The following is a 22,866-nucleotide window of genomic DNA, read 5'->3' as shown; positions in this document are numbered from 1 at the left end:
CATGATGACAGGTAACCAGACTGACTAAATTACTTATGTACATCTGTCAGAATAGTGCTATACGGCCATAATCATCAAATATCACTGTCAACAACAGAGAGAAGGACACAGACAGACAGGCAGACAGACAGACAGGCAGACAGGCAGACAGGCAGACTCCCAAAGGCCATTTATCTGTTAGACAATATACGAGTATTCATTGGCAAATGTTCTGAATGATGACAACAAACCTGTAAGACTTCCCATTTCCTCATGGCTGAAGTCATTCGTGGGGTAGGGTCACCACGCCCACCTTTGGCCAGTGTGCCATATGTACCTGCAGGGTAAATGTCGGGGGTGGGGTCCTTCTTCAGCTTCAGGAACTTGGTGATGTCATAGTGAAATGGCAACCACATATGAGTTTTTTTGTGAGACAAACCCAGTCCTTTCATGTCCTCTTGGCAAATCATGCTCGTGCATCTTGTTGCTTCATGATGGGAAAGTCCAGTTTTAGCCACACTGCCACAATAGAGTGATTCAGCATTTCCACATTTGTTGGTGATTCAAACACCCAAATCGTTATTTCCATATAAGCCATGCAAACAGCAGAATGGCAGAGAAAAAACATGTAAACACAAACCAGTCTCCTGAATGTTATATGGTGGACTGTTATGGCAGCCAGGCCAAACCCTGCCATGATGTCACATACTTGGTGACCTGCTTTGCGTCTGACTGCCCATAAGCGGTGAGCCTGCAGAAACTTTAAATGCTTGTAATGCTAACAGCCACTGACGACTTGTGTTGAACTCAGAACTTCCATAAAGTTACAAAATGTGTCAATTCATAATGATTTGAGTCAATTTGTTGATGTTGCCTTTAAATTCTGATCTTTTCCTTCCACCTTTGGACCACAGCAGGGATGCTGATGTTCCTTTTGTTGGTATTCATGTTGTCTCTGCTGTTAAAATGACCGGTTGTGTTGCTCTCCTCCTTTCTCCAGTTTGCACTTTCATCATTCATTCATTTTCTAAACCCGCTTACTACAGTCAAAGGTCATCAGGGGGCAGAGCCTATCCTAACAGTCACAGGGCATGAGGCGGGTTCACCCTGGACATAGGGTTGCCAACTCTCTGAAAAATAAATAAGGGACACCTCACTGGCAGGGCTGACCGGCCCATGGAAATATAGACTGGAATGGACATGTGCGCCTCTATCTATTAGCGTCACTCAGGACAGGAAGGCGCCATTACTAAGGGTGGAAATGTGCAGCTCATCAATAATAAACTGACCGCTTTTTTGTACTAGCGTCACTATTTAATGGATTTTAATAAATGTAGGCTTCTTTCAAAGCCCTTTGAAAGCTCTTTCCAATGCACCTATGCATGTGTGGGTGAAAAAAAAAAAACTTTTATGTAAAATGCAGAAATTTGGGGAAATTACGACAAACTGTGCTGCTTTTCTCGCTCTATTGTCGCTATTTGTTAACAGATTTTAATAAAAGTAGGCTTGTTTTAAAGCCCTTTCATTGCTCTTTATAATGAACCCATACATGTCTAGGTAGAAAAAATGTTTTATGTAAAGTGTGGAAATTTGTGGAAAATATTCCATTCTGTTCATTTACTGTGATTTTTTTTTCCTGTCATCATAATTCTCGATGGATTTTTATAAATGACACTTGTAAGTTGTATTCATGCTAATTAAAAGGTCTAACGAACCCATATATGTCTGGATAAACAATCCTTATGTATTAAAATATAAATCTGAAGTCTTGCCATTGTGCTCATTTGTCTTGCTGCTTTTTCCACTGTAATATTACTACTAGTCTTTTAATGACAACAACATATATATGATTTTTACTAACATTTTATTACAAGCAGATATAAAGCCATTCAGAATTTATGACTTTTGACCCTCAGTCAGGATAAAAAGTACCTCCTCCATCCCCTCCAACCACACTGTTAAAATTTAAATGCCTCCTGTGACCACCATGTACATATCTATTAAACAACAGCTGCAAGTATATATATAGACATAAATATATTTAAACATTTTTGTTTCCGCATGTGAACGCAGCTTAATGAAAAGAACTTATGGCGTTGAGTTATAGTCTCAGTATATTGACATTAAATTGCGGCATAACGACTTTAAAATAGACATTTGTTTTACATAATTACATTAAGGCTCTTGTAAAGTTCATTTTAGTATTGGAGAATTTGTTTTTGTGGTTCGTGCAGTTGATGGTGAAGCACTGGCTGCCTTTTTTCTCCTCATATCGCTTCTGTTTAACAGGATCAAGGTCTCTCTCCACGCCGCTAGTCACGTGACGTCCATTCCAGTCTCTATTTCCATGGACCGGCCAACTGACCATTGCCTTCACCCTTCCCAGCGTGTGTGTGAAACGATTTTTAACCATTTGACTATTGACTTGACCCTGAATTTAAGTAGATGCATACATGCATTTGTTATGATATGAACATGCGGAAAACAAATTATTATTTAGCAATTTATTTTTAGTGCAAAATAAATTTTCACTCACAATTTCAATATGAGCATCCTGTCCTGCTTCAAAGTATATAAAAAAAATGTTTTTAAAAATAAATCTTTCTCTGTCGTGTTATTGTTATAAAAGTGTATAAATTAACAAAAAAAAAAAAAAATCATCCAAAACAATGTAACAGTGAAAGTCTGAAAAAGTAAACAATACTTACAATACTTACAGCTGTTGTCGCGCACCTTTTCCCATTTGCCCATGTATTTTTGCTTTCTTTTTTGTTTTGTTTTTTTCGAGGAGTAACGACGTTACAGACATTGCTGTTCGTAGGCGTATCTGCAGTGCCAGTGTCGGTATCAGACATGCTGCTATGGTCGTCCGACGACCGTCGTCGGCTCATGATTCTCGTCCGGGATCTTCTTGCGAGCAGATGTCCCTCGACCAATGAGATAAGAGTGATTCTGTATCGTCAACTCGTGTCTGTCAGCTCATTGGTGAAGAACAGGAGAGAGGCTGGGATCAAATTTACCGTACGTTTCCACATAAAGCGCCAGACTTTTTGATTCTCACAGAAATACGGGACAAACTGCGTCCCGTTTCAGGTCAATACGGAATGCACACTTTTATTTCCAAATAAGGGACGATTCCGTTTTTCAAGGGACGGTTGGCAACCCTACCTGGACAGGACGCCAGTCTGTCACAGGGTCACATACAGACACACAGTGGTGGGCACAGCTAACCAAAAAGTTAGCCTCGACAACAGCTAATCAGCTAACTGAAAAGTTACCTTTTATAAAGCTAAATCGATAAACCACCCAAGAATTTATCAGAAGCTACAGATAACTGATAACTTTCAGTATTGCTTCCAGTACACTTGCAACTACTAAGAAGCTGATTTTGAGTTTTAACACCACGATCGCTTTTGGTAGCATCAAAGGTGAGCACAAACCCAAACAATGAGTCAGAACATCTGTCTTTGTGCACCCTGCCCACTGCTGGAAGCTCCTCTTTACTACATATTTTGCAGCAGTGAAGCAGTTGAGAGGAGCTAAGCTCAACTCTACACACACAAAACAAGCCATTATTCCTTAACAGAATACACCAGTGCCACAGTGAGGCAGAGGTCTTGGAAAATAAAGCAGTTTTGACTTATGGTTTTGATTTAAAATCATAAAATTAATCCAGATAGAATAACTCCAAAGCCATTTGCAAAAGCCAGAAAGTCAAGTTGTGATTAGACAACAGTCTGATATAACCAGGGTCAAAATAAATAGAACACTGCCATCTACTGGCATCCAGATGCTCATACTGCCATGAACACTGCTGGTCAGTAGATGCCAGTAGAGACTGTGAAAACCTGCCAAAACAAATATTCCAGATAATCCGTGTCTGCTACATTTAATCTGTGTGGAATTGAATAAACGCAAACTGAATTTCCGACATCTTATACATATTACTCTGGAACAAAGATGACATAAGCAGGACTCTAAAGAGCAAACAGGAAGTGATTGCAGCTCACAATAACTCCAGTTGAAAATAATGGATAAGCAACCTGGGCTTCTTCTGGCATTTTTACATAAAACAAACACAATAACAACGTATATACGAGGTCTATTAGAAAAGTATCCGACCTTATTATTTTTTCAAAAACCATATGGATTTGAATCACGTGTGATTACATCAGACATGCTTGAACCCTCGTGGGCATGCGAGAGTTTTTCAACGCCTGTCGGTTACGTCATTCGCCTGTGGGCAGTCTTTGAGTGAGGAGTCGTCCACCTGCTCGTCGATTTTTTTCATTGTTTAGGAATGGGTCAGAGACTGTTGCTTTGTTTGATAAAAAATTTTTCAAAACTGTAAGGCACAACTGAGTGGACACCATTCAATAAATTCAGCTGGTTTTCGGTAAAAATTTTAACGGCTGATGAGAGATTTTGGTCTGGTAGTGTCGCTTTAAGGACGGTCCACGGCGCCTGACAGCGATCTGCGCTTCGAGGCGGCAGCGTCTCGCCGTTTCAAGTTGAAAACTTCCACATTTCAGGCTCTGTTGACGCAGTAAGTCATCAGAGAACAGAGAACTTTCAGAAGAAGTCGGCATGAGGAGTTTATTCGGACATTCCATTGTTAACGGTCATTTTGTAATGAAAGAACGTGCGGGCAGAGTCGCATGTCGGGCCGGACCCGACCGCGGGGGGTCGCGGCAGGAAAAACACCTCCGTTGGAAACCTTAACGGACAAGTTGGAACATGCCCAAGCTGTTAAACAATTTCTCAGTTACTCACTTGTTGAAAGTCATTAAAAGCCGCCTGAATTCTACAAATGGTTTTCAACACGGAGGTGTTTTTCCTGTCGCGGCGCACACAGATTTGCCGAGTCGTCACGGAAACGACGGCGAATTTGCGCGTACGTCTTTCATTAAAAAAATGTCCTTAAACAGTGGAATGTCCGCATAAATTCCTCATGCCGGCCTCTTCTGAATCTTCTCTGTTCTCTCACGATGTCCTGGGTGAATTAAGCCTTAAATTGGGATGTTTTAAGCTCGAAACAGGCCGACGACAGCGCCTGGAAGCGCTGCAGGACGTCCCGCTCCGTGGGAAGTCCTTACACCGACAGAAACACCCCATAATCTCTCATCAGCCATTAAACTTTTCACAGAAAAACAGCTTAATTTCTCGAATAGTGTCCACTCGGATATTCCTCACAGGTCCAGAAAAATTTTTGATAAAGCAACGCGCGCCGTCTCGAGCAGCGTGTGAAACAAAGGAATTCAGCCGAGAGGGCGGGACCACATCTCACTCAAGGCCTGCCCACAGGGAAATGACGTCACCGACACGCGTGAAAAAACTCACGCATGCGCACGAGGGTTCAAGCATGATTGGTGTAATCGCATGTCATTCAAATCCATATAGTTAAAAAAAAAATAAAAGGGTCGGTTTATTATCTAAGAGACCTCGTATACCCAGATAATTTATTCATGAGAGTTTTAGGCACAATATACAAAGGGTTTAATGCTGTTGTCCGTGTGGAGCCTGATCAGAGCATCTCAAATGCATTTCTCCTATCGTGACTGTACTGAGATTACCCATAATGCACCAGGACACAGCATGTCCACACTAAAACCTTCAAAATTAGTGCATTACTTTAAAACTAAAACATATATCTGTTATTTTCACTTTATAAAACTTCAGACGTGATGTTAATTTAAATAACTTGTCAGAAATTAGTTTGGTTAAAATTTTAACCATAAGTTAAAACTGTATGCCTCTGGATGACTTGAGTGATATTGCCAATGTATCAGTATGAGGTCAAAAGAAAGGATCTTTTTCTTTTCTTTTGGTTTTTTTTTCTTTTCTTTTCTGTGACCAGTTCTCCTTTGCTTGCAGAGGATAGAGCAGTTTCTCACGGAACCAGCTCTCCTCTGTTGCAGAGGATAGAACTGTATATCTACTACAACACATATAATAGATAGGTACTCAGATCTTTGATTTTAGACTTCATAAATGTTTATAACTGTTAAGCTTTGTTCACCCTGCTTGCAAAAATATGTTGGCGGTCTAAAATTTATCGGACCAAAATTTATCGGAAGATAATTAGTCCGCTGATGGTTTTCAAAGTTATCTGAAAAGATAATCTGATAATGAAAACATTAACGTTGATAATTAGCGGTTAGCGGATTAGCGGAACTGTGCCCACCACTGCAGACACACAAACACAGTCACACCTACGGACAGTTTTAAAATCTCCAGTCCATCTAACCTGCATGTCTTTGGATGTGGGAGGAAGCTGGAGCACCCGGAGGAAACCCACACAAACACGGGGAGAACACGCAAACTCTACAAAGAAAAGACACAGATGGGAATCGATCCCATGACCTTCTAGCTCTGAGACAACAGTGCTAACCACTAAGCCACCCTGCTGCCTCTCTTTCACTACTTTCCTGTCATTTCATTCCTGCATTTGACAAATATGGTGAGTCTTGTTTTGACCGATGATCAGTGTCAGATGTCAAACTCATCAATGTTGGTGTGCTGACGTTTAAATCGCTCCTGTATGTGTGTGTTTTTCAGCATTTGCAAAGATTGGTTGGTATGAAGGACTTGTGGAGCGATACATGTTAGCGATTCCTTCAGTAACTGTTCCCAACACCACCTGCCACCTGCCGCGCAGCGACTCCTTCCATTTAATGAGAGACCCACTGACAGGAGATTTACCGTGGCCCGGGATGGTGTTTGGACTCACCGTTCTGGCTACTTGGGTCTGGTGCACTGATCAGGTAACTCACACTCTTCACACGTCTTCACACTATTCTGAAGGTCACTCTTTTCAACACAAATGACACCGCAATTCCAAATCATCTGAAACCAAACTGTTTTTGAAATCATGACCTTAAAATGTCCTTCTGGATCATCTATCACCCTGACAGTCCAGCTTCCTGCAGCCTGGTCCCTGAGACATATTCTGCTGTATTAAGTGGACAGTGAAGCATAACTTCAATCTCAATCTCAATCTCAATTTATTTATAAAGCACTTTAAAATGCATACCAACAACCAAAGCGCTGTACACAACAAGAACAGGCAAGTTAAAATAAATAAATAAACCACAGTTAAAAGCAGAAACACTAAGAAAAAAAAAACATGTCAAACTGCATTAAAAGCCAAAGACAAGAAATGTGTTGAAAGAGAAGATTTAAAAGCAGAGAGAGAATCAGCCTGCCTAATGTGCAAAGGAAGATCATTCCACAGTTTTGGGGCAACGACTGAAAAAGCTCGGTCACCTCTACGCTTCCTCTTTGACCTTGGGATAACCAACAGTGACAAATCAGCTGACCTGAGTAAGCGTGAAGGGACATATAAATGGAGCAGGTCAGACAGATATAGTGGAGCAAAGCCATGAAGACATTTAAAAACAAATAAAAGAATTTTAAAATAAGTTCTAAAATGAACTGGGAACCAATGAAGTGAGGCCAAAACCGGTGTAATGTGCTCACACCTTATAACACCAGCCAAAAGTCGAGCAGCAGCATTTTGCACCATCTGTAGGTGAGTAAGCAGTGTCTGATTCAGCCCAATATAAAGTGCATTGCAGTAGTCCAGGCGATTAGTGATAAAAGCATGGATTAAAATCTCAAAATGATGCCGTGAAAGGAATCGCTTCACCTTGGCCAGTTGTCTAAGTTGATAGAAACTAGTCTTGACTACTGACCTACGTAATCTGAGCATCAAATTTAAGTTCACTGTCCAGTTTTACACCCAGGTTTGTTGCAGTCTGTGTCAGATGCTGACTCATGGGACCCAGATCAACATTGATTTTGGAAGTGTCACTGGGTCCAAACAGCAACACCTCAGTCTTTTTATCATTCAGGTGTAGAAAATTTATGGACAACCATGCCTTAATGTCACCAATGCACTCTAGGAGATGGTTTGCAGAGTATGCATTTTGCCGCTTCAGTGGCAGATAAATTTGACAGTCATCAGCATAAAAATGAAAAGAGATATCATGTCTCCTAAAAATTGATCCCATTGGGAGTAGATACAAAGAAAAAAGAAGCGGACCAAGTATGGAGCCTTGAGGCACCCCACATGTAAGGGGCGCTGCACAAGATTCAACAGCTCCAATACGGACACAAAACCTTCTCTCTGATAGGTAGGATCTAAACCAGTCTAAAACAACACCCTTAATGCCCACCCAGTTTTCCAGGCGAGACAAGAGGATCTGATGGTCCACTGTATCGAAGGCCGCTGTTAGATCCAACAGGACCAAAACAACACAGTGACCAGAATCAGTAGCGACACAAATGTCATTAAAAACCCGCAGCAGTGCCGACTCAGTACTGCGATGGGATTTAAAACCAGACTGAAACAACTCCAGGGTGTCATGATTATTTAGAAAAGAACTCAACTGGCAGTATACAATTTTCTCCAAAATTTTAGAGAGAAAAGGAAGTTTGGAAATTGGCCTAAAATTAGAAAGTTCAGAAGAATCTAAGCCAGATTTCTTAATAAGTGGGGTCACCACTGCATTCTTGAAACTGGTAGGCAGTATACCATTAACCAAACTCTCATTAATAATATTCAATACAAATGGTGCCAACATGGAAAAAGCCTCTTTAAAAAGACAAGGTGGCAAGGGGTCATTTGGAGAACCAGCAGGCTTCATATGATCAATAATATCTCTCAAAGACGGCAAACTGACAGACTCAAACTGGTCTAAAACAGCTGAGCATGTCACTGAGATAGAAGGGTCATAAGCAGGAGAACTAACGAGGGCCCTAATACCACCTACCTTTTTAAGAAAAAAACTCATAAAATTCTCACACAATTCAGTGGAGCTCTCCAGACAATCCATTTGTGGTGCACTTAAAACAGAATTTACAATCTTAAAAAGAACACGAGGATTATGACAGTTCGAAGCAATAACATCAGAAAAGTACTTAAATTTAGCAGCCTTCATAGTTTTCTGATAAAAACGCCAACAGTCACACAGTAACTGGAAGGACAACTGAGATCTGTCCTTCTTCCACCTTCGCTCAGCTCTCCTACTCTCGCGCCTGACAGTGCGCGTAACATCATTCATCCAAGGCTCAGATCGATGTTTGAAAGATCTAAGTTTCAATGGAGCTACAGTGTCTAAGACAGTCTGACAGATCAAGTTGAATTCAGAGGTGAAGGAGTCAACATCTAAATTAAAGTCGAGACACTCAGAAGAGCTGATCACAGCACTAAAAGTAGTGGAGAACTGAGCAGCAGTGGAAGAATTAAGAACATGACAGCGCTGAGTAGGAGCACAAGATTTCCCCATATGACAAAACGGAGGCATGTCAAAAAGAATAGGCATATGGTCTGAGAAAGCAGCATCATAAACCTCTAAATTCGAAACAGTAAAACCATAAGTTAAAACTAGATCAAGAATGTGCCCATGTTCCTGTGTCGGACTAGACACAGACTGCACAAAATTAAAAGAATCAATCAAATCTAAAAAATCATTGGCTAGCGGCTTCAGAGGACAGTATACATGAATATTAAAATCACCAACTATTAAAATCCGATCATAGTTTGGCATTATTTGTGACAGAAAATCGGCAAAATCACTGATAAAAGCTTTGTTATACTTAGGGGGTCTGTAAACAACAGCGCACAACACCGGGAGGTCAGACCGAAGTTCAAATAAGTGAGATTCAAAGCTGGAATAAGATGTTGCCATATTGACCCATTTACACTTATATTGTTCTTTTTAAACAGTCGCAGTGCCTCCGCCGCATCCTGATGTTTTCAGAGAGCATGCAGTCGGGTGGCATAAGTTCACAGAAAGCACTAGACTCACCAGCAGTCATCCAAGTCTCAGTAACACAGAGAAAATCCAATCCATGGGCCATAAAAAAATCCTTCAGGATAAAGGATTTGTTGGCCAGTGATCTCGCATTTACCAGTGCCATCCTGACAGGAGACGGAGCATTCGCCGACTGTCGGGCCTGGGCGAGAGGCCGCAGATTCCGTAGATTCACCCCACGCCCACTGCGGTAAGGAAAGGAGAGATTTGCCGGTTGCACCTCATCCGAGCCGACCACGGGAACCAAAGAGGAGGCAATCGGATCAAGAAAACCCCACGAAATACAGCGAAGAGATGCTGACCCAATATCTCCAGAGAGAGCAACAGGAGAACACGCCAAACTGACTTTAAGTTTAGTCAGCCTGCCACTACGTCTCCCACGATGTCTGCGCCTTCTACATGCAGACCAAGCCAGAAAATGGCAGAGGTAAGCCGGTATACCCACAGGTAGTGAAAAGTGGAAGATCCTCTGCCCATCTTGACCAGACCATCCCCACCACTCACATGATTGACGTATATTTAGGAGTGATTGACGATCATAAACCAGTAGACAGTTGACATTCCATATAAGCAGCCAAAACAGCAGGAAAACTACCACAGTTCTTAGAGACAGAAGGCAGGCCACAAACACTGGCGCCATCTTGAGCAATAACTTGGGAAATGTTTCATAAAATCAGATGGATCTGTTCAGTGGTGGGCACAGTTCTGCTAATCTACTAACTGCTAATTAGCAAAGCTAACTTTTTGTTAGCAGATTAGCTTTTCAGCTAACTTTGAAAACCATCAGTGGGCCAATTAGCTTCCGCTAAATTTATTTCCTCGAAGATTTAGTCTGCAAACATTTATTTACTGGCATAGTGCATAAAGCTTAATGGTCAAAAACATTTGTAAACCCTAAAATCATACATTAGTTCGTGTCTGTTGTGTGCTTTGCAACAGTCAGGCCGCTGTGAGAGGCTCAGCCCCCCAGCAGAAGAGAGCGAGCTGATTGCTGCTGCTGTTGCTGCTGGAATAAAGTGTCACTTACTTTCCACCTGCAAAAACACAGACAGTGGCAGGGGACATGAAAAGCGAGGCACTTTCACTCATGGTTTCTTTTATAAACAAAACTAATTCCAGACAGTTTATCAACATTAATGGCAACTCTGTCATTTTTACAAAGTGAAAATATCACACATATCTCTTAAAGTAATGCAGTAATTCTGAAAGTTTGAGTGTTAACAGACACATGCCAAAAGGCATTATGGGATATGAGTCTTCTCTCATTCGCCCCCCACCCCCATCAAAATGCACAGAACACTGCCATCTACTGGATGGGAGTGTGAATAGCGACCAATGTGTGATCGTTGGTTGCTATTCGCTGTGCTGAATCACACTTCACAAACAGAATTTTCAGTTTTGCAAATGGAATTTTTTATGGAAAAAATGACATATTTAGAAATACACATTTATTTAGTAAAACCAACACACACGTTACAGTAACGTGTGTGTTGGTTTTTACAAATGAATAAACCAGTGCTTAATTTGTAAAGTGGGAGGTCCCGGAGCGCAGAGGATGGGTGGCTCCGGTGCAGAAAAACAAGAAGGGCGGGGGGGGGAAGGGGGGCTTGCGAACAATGCTGTGCGCCACACTTAAAATAAACTGCACACCCACACAAACACGCACACACACCTTCACAAATGACACTAACACCCTGCCTTTTCCTCAAAAATTACTACATTTATGTTTGCTGTCTGTCTCTGTACTTTTCTGTCACTTTTGCGCTCTTTTTCATACTTTTCCCTCGTTTCAAAAGTCACCGAACGCACTTTACCATAATATATGCAACATATAGCATACTGTTGGAAAGCACGGGTTCTTGGCTTACTGTCAGTGTTGAAATTTTTCAGAGTGAGGGCTTACATGAGAACTTACGGTAATGAGAATCAGCGGCGCACTAGTGTGAAACTTCCATGTTTTTCCTCTGCGTTATGACATCACAGGCTTACGTTTACCGTAGTACACCATATATCATTGGAAAGCCCTTGGTGTTAGCTTAATAATGCACTTTGATACATATGGAAAATATGGCGTGGGCGCCATCACCGTAGATAAAGGGATAAATAGCTGGCGGAGCCAACGTCAGAGGTTCCGGAGCGTGCTCTGGCTTGCTCCCCCTCAAATTAAGCCCTGGAATAAACCAACCAACCAGTGATTGACAGCAGACTTATTTCCTGTAATGCCTTTTGGCACATGTCGGTTAACACTCAAACCGTCAGGATTAGCGCATTGCTTTAAAACATATGTGCAATATTTTCACATTGCAAAAATGACAGAGTTGTCATTAATGTCAATAAACTGTTCGGAATTAGATTTGTTTATACATTAAACCATGAGTGAAAAGTGCCTTGCTTTTCATGTCTCCTGCCACACGTCTGTGTCGTTGCATATGGAAAGTAAGTGACACTTACAGCAGGCCAGGTGTATAAAGACAGAAGCTGTGGGTTGTTGTTAGTGTTGGGTTTGTGATTGCTTTTAATTTTACTCAGAAGTGCTGGCGGTGCTTAAACTCACAAGTGGCTTATCAGTAGCCAACCATGTACGTATGAGTCAATACTAAAAGTTAGCAGTTAGCTGTAACTTCCACTAAATTTTTTTGCGGTTTATCACTTTAGCGTTATAAAATTTACTTTTTCAGTTAGCAGATTAGCAGTTGTCAAAGCTAACCTTTTGGTTAGCTATGCCCATGACTGGATCTACTGGGCCAGGATATGAGCACAAACCCTCAGTCTGTGTTCTGTGTGCAGAACATTCTCAGGTCTTTCATACAGTATTACACAGGGTCATTTGTCCTCATTTCTGTTGCCTGCATCATATTCATAACTACAACCCAAATTCCAATGAAGTTGGGATGTTGTGTAAAATGTAAATAAAAACAGAATACAATGATTTGCAAATCTTTCTCGACCTATATTCAGTTGAATACACCACAAAGACAAGATATTTAATGTTCAAACTGATAAAATTTATTGTTTTTGTGCAAATATTTGCTCATTTTGAAATGGATGCCTGCAACAAGATTTAAATAAGCTGGGATAGTGGTATACGAGGTCTGTTAGAAAACTATCCGACCTTTTTATTTTTTGCAAAAACTATATGGATTTGAATCATGTGCGCTTGCATTAGCCAAGCTTGAACCTCCGTGTGCATGCGTGAGTTTTTTCACGCCTGTCGGTTGCGTCATTCGCCTGTGAGCATGCTTTGAGTGAGCAGTGGTCCACCCCACTCGTCTGATTTTCATTGCGAGGAAAATGTCTGAACGATTGACTAACACTATTAACTAACAATGGTTTTCTGAAGTGTTCCTGAGCCCATGCGGTAAGATCTTTTACAGAATGATGTCGGTTTTTAATGTAGTGCCACTTGAGGGATCGAAGGTCACGGGTGTTCAATGTTGGTTTTTGGCCTTGCCGCATACGTGTAGAAAGTTCTCCAGATTCTCCGAATCTTCTGATTATATTATAGACTGTAGATGATGGAATCCCTAAATTCCTTGCAATTGAACGCTGAGAAACATTGTTCTTAAACTGTTGGACTATTTTTTCACGCAGCTGTTCACAAAGTGATGATCCTCACCCCATCTTTGCTTGTGAACGGCTGAGCCTTTTGGGATGCTCCTTTTAAACACAATCAAGACACTCACCTGTTTCCAATTAACCTGTTCACCTATGGAGTGTTTCAAACAGGTGTTCTTTGAGCATTCATCAACTTTCCCAGTCTTTTGTTGCCACTGTCCCAGCTTTTTTGAAATGTGTTGCAGGCATCCATTTCAAAATGAGCAAATATTTGCACAAAAACAAAAACGTCTATCAGTTTGAACTATAAATATCTTGTCTTTGTGATGTACTGAATTGACTATAGGTTGAAAAGGATTTGCAAATCATTGTATTCTGTTTTATTTACATTTCACACAACGTCCCACCTTCATTGAAACTGAGATTGTACAAACAGTACAGACATTGATCTTAAACTCTTGTGCAACTTGCCATGACATTCGATCGAGGAGCACAGTTGATCTTTATCTTAAATTTATCTTTACCTTTAACTTAAATTACACTGGTGGCATAAAAAGGAATAATTTATCCCAAAAAATTGACAGAATCACTGCCTCTATACCCCCCCCAACACACAAACACACGCACATTTTCACATATATAACGTATTCGTGTGCTGTTCCATGCAAAATTCTACCTGAGACGCGGGGGGGCAAGTACAGCCACTACTACGTTCATCGGAACACACATGCCTCCTTATATTTCAATAAAATGTCTGAGTCTATCACAAATAAAAAAAAAATGAAATCATATATTAAGCCAATTTAGCACCAGATGTGTCTTGTCTTGAGTTTAGTTCTCGTACTGCAAACTCCCAAATTGATGTTATTGTCATGTGACAATTACCAGCGCACACTGATGACATCATCACAGTGTGTGATGAGAAAACCATCATGAAAACTCATTACTTTTGCTTTTCACAATGTCTTGGGGTCATGAAATTAATTAAGTAAATAATTTGTAGTAATCTAACTTGGTTATTTTTAAGATTGAGTACTCAGCAAAGTCAGTATAATCTTAAGCGGAACCAAGTTAGATTACTAGTTACCTTATTAGTTACATTACATATTAGTTACAAGTTGTCGGCAGCTCCTAATAAAGTAGCGGCATAAAGTGGCTAATGAAGTAACTGTATAAATTAACTAATAAAGTAACTTTTCAAAGTAGCTGTGGCAACACTTCTCCAGTGTTGCTCCATCCTAATGTTAACGTGGCACTAACTGGCAGAAATATTCACTTTGTGACTTGAGAGAGTGAGGGTTTGGGGGAGGTTATTTAGTTGAATATTGGAAATACTATACTGTACAAAATGTATTAATTGTTTTCACAAAATGCAGTTTTGAAAGTGTACACTGTAATTTACCAATCAGTATGCTAGCCATGGGATGGTATTGATTTTTTTTCTCTGTCATGATTATCTTGGCCACAGTAACTGAAATGAATAATATCACAATAATTAAACATTGTACAAGTTTCTAAAGGCCTTAAAATGCTGGAATCACAACAGTTTTATTGTAGCCTTAAACTAACATGTTTTATTGTATAGTTTTTCCTATGGGCCTGTATCAGCTGAAGTTATTCTAAATATAGGAAATTATCTGTCCAATTAAGTCCAAATGGCAATGAGGCCATTGATTGACTGTTGTGAAGGTGTAGGAACACGGACCCACAACAGGGAGCGTTAAATGAACGGACAATGGATAAGCCAAACAGTAACAATTTAATGTTGTGAAGTGCACAACGGAATACAGACAAATACAGTTTTTGGTATCACAGACAATTAAATGTTGAGTGATGTGTGGGCAGGCTTGAGGATAGGACACGTCCGTCCTGAACCGAGCCGGATCCCACACGGCCCTCACCGCCAACGTATCTGAAGAAAACCGGAGCCACCAAGTCCTGGAGCCCCAGGTGGCCACCGTCTCCAGCTGTCAGACCAGTTCAGAACAGTTTTGATGAGTGTGAGTTCGCACACTCAGTAATTCCACCGTCTGTGTTCTTTTGGGAGAGAGCACCTCCACCTCCAATCACACACTCGTGCAGCTCCTGTCTAACCACTTATCTGGTTGGGGTGTGAAGCGAAGCCATCGCTGATCACACCAAACGCCAATCCCACAGATAAGGCAACACCACAGGAAAACGGCTGCAAAGAAGTTCAAACTATTACTCAATGTTTTGTTCAGCAGAGAAAATTACCTCCAAGGTAGCTGATTTCTCGGCGGGGAGGTGGAGTTGCAGTCCGGCCTTTATGGTGGTGGTGATGTGATGTGGATGAGTGACAGCTGGTGCTGATGACGGGTGACAGCTGTCACTCCCGGTTGCTATGACGCCCTCTCGTGCTTGAAGCCCGCACTTCAAGCAGGGCGCCATCTGGTGGTGGTGGGCCAGCAGTACCTCCTCTTCAGCGGCCCACACAACTGATAATAGAAAAAAAAGCCATGATTTTTATTGCGCGCTAAACTTTATTATTGTATATTGTCCCATCCCTAGTATATACCAATTTGAATATTGAATATAAATCGTCTAGTATTTTGAGTGTGTCTGGAAATGAAGGAATAAAAAATAAATGAGCATATAAACAAAATCAGTCCTGTATATTTATGTGTCTACTCAGTAAATGCTTAGCACAGCCTACATCAACTACAGTAATGATCATTCATTGATAAATTCTTATTTAGCCTATTTATGCTGAGTACTTTTCCTATAATATGTAGGCCTACTATGTTACGTTTACATTTGTAAAGTAGTTTGCCTGTAAAAATAAGCTACCCCAAGTTAACAAGGAGGCAAGTTTTACATGAATTGTATTCATTGTATTTATAGATATAGTGAGTAGTAGTACATTTTCTGTATTTTACGTTATGAGCATGAATGTGTGTATATTTCGCCTGTCCAAATAAGCAGGTTACATTTATCTTTATTTGGTGAATATGTATCTTATATGACTTTCGTGGAGCTACATTTATTAAGTAATTTGTATTTGTACAGTTGAGGTGAGTTCTACTGCCCATGCACTTTCACACCTCACCCGTCAAGTTGAGCTACAAAATGTGTTTTTTTTTTCCACAAAAATGCAGTTTTGAAAGTGTACACTCTAATATACCAATGTGTATAGTAGGCTTGGGATGATATTGATTTTTTTCCTCTGTCATGATTATCTTGGTTACAGTAGTTGAGATTAATGATAATATCCCAATAATTAATAAACATTGTACAAGTTTTAAAAAGGCCTTTAAAATGCTGGAATCACAACAGTACATTTTTTGTAGGCTAAAACTAATATTTTTATTGTATAGTTTTTCCTATGAGCCAATATCAACTAAATTTATACTAAATATAATAAATTATCTGTCCAATAAAGTCCAAAGGGCAATGAGGTGCAAACAAATGAGAATATTGTGATGAATGATTATCGCAATAATAAAAAAAAAAATAGCCTCCAGGTTAGGAATAATTATCTTTTTATAGTGAGTACATTTTACATATTACTACATTTGGGTGAACAATTTATACATTTGTCTGCCAAAAATTGGGGAAATCAAGAGTCATATATTCAGTGAATGAAAGTGAAACATGATAGATAGTTCAACTTGACGGGGAGCTCAACTCGGCAGAACACCGGCTTAGCCGGTGTTCCTCTAAGAGCAGTTGACTGCTTTGACCTCTGAGTATTCATATATCGAAAGTGCCTCTTTGCAGCCTACCATATGTTTATTTTCACAAAACGTTGGATTCCATCAGTTGGACTCACCTGTTGGATATGCTAAGAATACCCCAAAAAGTTTCTGGACATCATAGTCAGCATCGGCCCAGGTACTGTGAGTGGTATGTGGCCTGAGGGCATTGGCGGTCCTAGAGTGATTTACTCCCCGGGCGAAACCCCCTGCGTGCGCCCCCCCCCCCCCCCCGCGTACACTAATGTGGACACCACCTCCGCCCCACCACCCATGAAAACACTAACTTCGTCCAGAACACCCACAATCCCACAAATTAACTCACAACAGCTATTTTCAAGAACAAACTTCCAGTTTTAATGACTACTGCAATATCAAACACAAAGAAATTGGCACAGTCTAATGTGTCATCATCCATGGACTTATCTGCAATGATCATCTCAAAAGTTTGCAGGAGGGCATCATAATTGTTTGCCACAGTGTTCACTATCCGTGATGTGAAATTCCATCGCGTAGGAGCATTTCTGGGCAACCTTGAGCAGCCTGCAGACTCAAGAAAAGACATCCTCTTTGTGGATTTTGAAAAAAATGTGGCAAACCCAGAGAGTGATGCAAAAAATATTCTGCACTCAGATAAGTATTTAGCTCCCTGAGACAGAACCAGATTCAGTCTGTGTGCATAGCAATGCACAAACATTGCACTGGGGGCTATTGCTTTAACTTTGGCCTGCAAACCATTGAGAGATGAAGCCATGACAGCAGCCACGGCTTCTTTGTAAGGAAGACTATCAAATGGCTTCGCCAAAATCCGGTCCACAACATTCAAATTGTCTGCCATTATGTGCAGCTTGCTACCTAGTTAGCTTGCTAGCTGGGACTGGCGCGAGGCTAGTGTGAAGTTTGTCCGCCTGTGAGTGCTTTGTGACGGTGGAGGGGCTCAGTAGCACCCGCTGCTCGGTAGGGACAGAAGCTGCAATAGAAGTCAGAAAGAGTGATAGAAGTCAGTCTCCAAACACAAGCAGCTACAAAAAAAACCACACCAGAAATAGAAGCTTGATTTGTCGCTAGTCGTTTTTAACAAAGAAAATGCCGCTAAGAGGATTATGAAAGTCTCCGGTTCAACTCAGAAAAGAATGAAAATGCTCCCACGGATGTTTACACCAAAAGATCGCTGATTCGCTCATTTCGCTGCCAATCAAAAAGGGATTCAGCCTCAGACAGATCATCCAATCATCATGCAGAAGCTGAGTGTCCGGGCCGGCCGAGGCCAGCCCACTGCCCCATAGACCCCCAGACACGCTGAGCGTCCGATGGGCGGGACAAAGCCCAGCATTTATCCAATGACTCGTCTCGTTTCGCTGCAGTCTTTGCTTCGCTACTGTTTAGCACTGTGAAGCTGCGGGAATGAGTGAGAGGAAAGCCACCATGGGACGGGAAGGTGGGGGCGCCGCTCTGCCGTAACGTAACGTAACCACGAACTCCCCCCGTCAGGACAACCCCCCCACCCCGTTTTTTTATTTATTTATTTTTTGACCGTTTTTTTTTCCCGCACGGTCGTGCCCCCTGTGATGCTGCCCCGGGCGGCTGCCCGGTCAGCCCACCTCCAGGACCGCCCCTGCCTGGGGGATGATGCAGTCTCTTCCTTCGGGGTGTGTTCTGCTCTCATACTGTTCAATGCCTTTGTACTGAGTAGGTTTGGTGAAGTTTTGGAGTACAGACACTTTAAGGTGCCGTGGTCAGTGAGGAAAGGTTTACTGACCTTAACTTTGCAGGCAATGCTGTGATCTTTGCGGAATCAAGTGATGTCCTGCTTGCAGGACTCGAGAAGCTGAGTGAGGAGTTGAGGTGTCTGGGTTTTTCAGTTGTCCCAGATCAAGACTAAAGCCCCTTTCACACCGGGCCTGCTTCGAGTTGCTTCATGCGGCATCATGATGATGCAGGAATGTCTGCGTCAGGTGCACGCAGCAGGGGGGCAGAGACGAGGTGAGAACGCAGAGGAGGATCTGCAGGCAGTTTGGTTGTGCACTCTGATTTCTCTTCTAGTTTATATTTGTTCTTGTGCTGAGCTGCAGGTCTGCGCTCTGATTTCTGTTATAGTTTATCTTTCTTCCTTTGACCGCAAGCTGCGTGCACAAGCGTGAACAAACCATCCGTGTAAATGTGGAGATGTCTGGAGTTATACTTGATGTGGACATGTCCTGTCTCTGGCAGTCAGTCTGTGAGCAGGACTTTTTTGTCCTTTTTTGTCCTTTATTTAACACAATTATGAGAGCGTTTGAGGGAAAAGTGAGGAACTGCTTGCAACCAGCCAGTTGTTTTTCTTTTAATTGTTCACATGTGCGTGCGAACGAATCGTCCGTGAGTGGAATGGAGATGTCTGGACTTTTTACTGGATGTGGACATGTCCTGTCTCTGACAATCAGTCTGTGAGCAGGACTTTTATGGACTTTAATTTAAACACAGTTGTGAGAGAAGAGTGAGGAGCTGCAGCAGCAGTCAGGCTGCAATCAGTAATTTTTTTTTCTGTGTTCTTTTTGAACGTGTAGTTTTACTGCATTGTGTACACGGTATAAAAACAATCCTGCATGATTTATACTTCAGGAACAATGGAACACAACAGGAATCATAAATTGGCATCAGGTAACATTGTATTGTGAGGGTGTGGCTTCCAGTCACATTGAGTACCGTTGCTTTGCCCTGACTTGTGTTGAAACCTCTTCCTTTCTGCGTCCTGTGCTCAACGCAGCATCTGTCACGGTGTTCTGGCATTGAGCTGCATTGTCTCAGCACTAGGTTGCATCCACGTGGCGTTGTCATGATGCCGCACGACGCAACTCAAAGTGGGCCCGGTGTGAAAGGGGCTTAAGGTCCAGGCTAATGACTTACTGAACTGGGCGATCAAACATGTTTGTTTATGCAGTGAAATTGTTGAACTCGGAGAGCGATTCACTTATCTCTTCATGTCCCTCAGTCTTCAGTCTTTACAGTTAAGTGATTGCTTGGAAGAACCAGACGGAACTTGGACAGAGGTGTTTAATGATGTCACTACCTTTGCAGGAGAATGAAGGGCCAGGTCTTTGAAGACCTGGTACTGTCAGGGTTTGAGTTTTGGTTCTGGTTATTTGTTTTTATTTTTCTAGTCTGTTTTTTTTGTTTGTTTTTTTGTTTTTTCTGTGTCATTGGTTTTCTGAGTGTTTATTTTCTTATTGGATTTTTCTGCTTGGGTCTGTCTCTCTCTATCTCTCTTGTCTGCCTCTTGGTGCTTGGTGTTTCCCTCTCTCTGGCCATGCCCAAATAAGTAGAAGGAGGCTCTCTGTCAGCGGTGTCCAAAGACATTCCAGAAATTTCTGGAATGTCTTTAGACACTGCTGCTTGAAGGAGACAATTTAACAGGTGATATACTAATACAAGTCTACAGGAGTAATTATGCCAGCCTCATGTGGTCATTCTGTGTGTGCTTGCAGGTTATGGTGCAGAGGTCCCTCTCAGCCAAGTCTCTTTCTCATGCAAAGGCAGCCAGTGTGATGGGTGGCTACATTAAACTGCTGCCCATGTTCTTCGTCGTCATGCCAGGCATGATCAGTCGAGCACTTTTTCCTGGTCAGTGTCTTCATCCCTGATGTCACAGTTCTGCTGTCATACATGCACAGCTTTTATTTCATTCACGTTGCTGTACAAGGGATTTTTCATGAGCACATCAGGTTTAGCCACTGTCGTGATGAGACAGCACCAAACGCTGTGGATCTTTTGCCAGGTCTAATTCCAGCATCACCCCTAATTTAGCCCCAGCATCTTTTTGTCCTGTACTCTGGGACATGATATGGCTTCTGACTACAAGTAAAGTTGCACCATTTTGTTCTGGCAATGTATCGAATGTCAACAATAATCCTAATCTGACCACAATATTTTAAGCAATTATCTTCAATCAACTCCAAGGCTTGAAACCCACTGCAGCTCTTTGCAACCGGTCACTCTTAGCCACCTCTCTGATATGCAGGTCAGAGGGCAACACTGGAACAAAGTCCTTCACGTGTCATGTTTTGGCCCTGGTCCTGCCCGGAATCATGTTTTGTCCCCTAGTCTTCGTCTGGTTCCCTCTCTTTGTCCTTCTGTCCGGCCCTGAGTATTTATATTCTGTTTTTCCACTTTAGTCATGGGTTCTTTCAAGTTAGACTTTTTCCACACAGTGAGCTCCATGTTAGTTTAGTCCTTGCCTTTTATTTTCGTGTTACTTAGTCGTTCTGTTTATCACATTAGGTTCTGGGGTTTATCTGTTACACTTCGGTCACATGGTGAGTTCTGTTCTACTTTAGATCCAGCCTTTAATTTTCTGCTGTTCATTTTCTGCTCTTTTATTTGTTTCTTCTGTGTCTGTCATGTTTGGATTTTAGATATCATTATTTCTTAGTTGTTTAACGTTTGTCTGGTCACATTCCTGTTTTTGCTGCTTTTGTCTGACACACCCACCTGTCACTCCACTCTTGTCTTGTATGGCCACTCCTTCTTCTCTGCTCCTGTATCTCATCACGCCCTGATTAACCTCTGTATCTAAGCCCCATGTTTACCTCTGTTCACTGCTAGCTCATTGTGCATCCTGCCTCGTTCCAAGCCCCTTGTATTTTGCCTTAGCCTGTGTTTTTTGCCATTCTCGACCTTTGCTTGCTCTTGACCACATTTTTGTCTCAGCCAGTTATCCTGCTTCTCCGTGCCTGAACCCAGCCTGCTTGTTGACTCTGGTTTTTGCCACCTCCTATGTACCTGTTTGCCCGTGCTGGAACTCTGCTTGTTTACTGACAACGCCTCCGCCTCACAACAGTCTGTACCTCCGCCTGTCTGATTGTCATCCTGTGCACTGACCTCAGCTTGTTTTTGATTAAGCCTTTTTCTTTTGCCGCATTCACACCGGGCGCGACACGAGGGACTGCAGCCACAGGTTGCCATGTAATCCCTATGTAAGGATGCGTTTTGGCGCCAAACCGCGCAGCGCGACGCGATGGACGTGAGTGAAGTGACACGAGTGAAGCAATTTTGAGCGTTTTGTGCGTTTGTGTCGCGTCACATCGCGTTGCCTTCCTCCCCAAGTTGAAAAATCTGAACTTTTTTGCGCTGCGATGACCAATCAGCAGTGGTGGGCACAGATAACCAAAAAATTAACTTCGATAACAGATAATAAGATAACTGAAAAGTTATCTTTGATAAAGATAAACCGATAAACCACCCAAAAATGTATCAGAAGTTACAGATAACCGATAGCTGATAAATTCAGGTGTTGGCTATGGGACATTTGCAGTTACTAAAGAGCTGAAATTGATTTTTAACACGATCGCTTTTGAAAGTATCAAAAGCGGTAAAAGACCTAAAGAATAAGCAAGAATGTTTGACCATGCTGCTCCTTTCAGGAAGCAGCACAGACAAATCCTGAGAGCACCCACGCAAACAACTCTTTACTAATCATAATCATTTTTCTTTTAACATTCTGCCCCTGTTGGAAGCTCTTGTTTACAACGACGCTCCCACCACAGAGGCACACCAAGAGCAACCATAAAGCCAACTCCCTACCATTTTCAACACTCCGGTCAGGCAGAGGTCTTGAAAAATAAAGTCATGCTAACTTATGGTTTTTTGAAAATACTGATAGAATAACTCCATTAATGTCAATTCTGTCATTTGTACAAAGTGAAAATATAACATATATCTTTTAATGTTGAATAAGACGCTAATTCTGAGGTTTTGTAACAAACACAGACCGCAAAGCATTCTGGGTAAAAGTGCTAAACAGTGATTGGTTCAGTAATCCATTA

The 22,866-nt window shown here is 41.7% G+C and overlaps 1 protein-coding gene across 1 annotated transcript in view; it reads left to right on the top strand.

Moving 5' to 3' along the window:
- Nucleotides 1-22,866, top strand: part of slc5a9 (solute carrier family 5 member 9) — a 150,758-nt gene that overhangs the window by 76,035 nt on the left and 51,857 nt on the right. Inside the window, exons 7-8 of the mRNA XM_034180199.1 lie at nt 6,538-6,743; nt 20,530-20,665. Coding sequence (XP_034036090.1) covers nt 6,538-6,743; nt 20,530-20,665 — 342 coding nt within the window. The remainder of the gene's footprint in view (nt 1-6,537; nt 6,744-20,529; nt 20,666-22,866) is intronic.

Source organism: Thalassophryne amazonica, chromosome 10, assembly GCF_902500255.1.
Source record: "Thalassophryne amazonica chromosome 10, fThaAma1.1, whole genome shotgun sequence".
NCBI lineage: Eukaryota > Metazoa > Chordata > Actinopteri > Batrachoidiformes > Batrachoididae > Thalassophryne > Thalassophryne amazonica.
The sequence above is the reverse complement of the archived record's forward strand: the minus strand, read 5'-3'. Positions and strand labels throughout refer to the sequence as shown.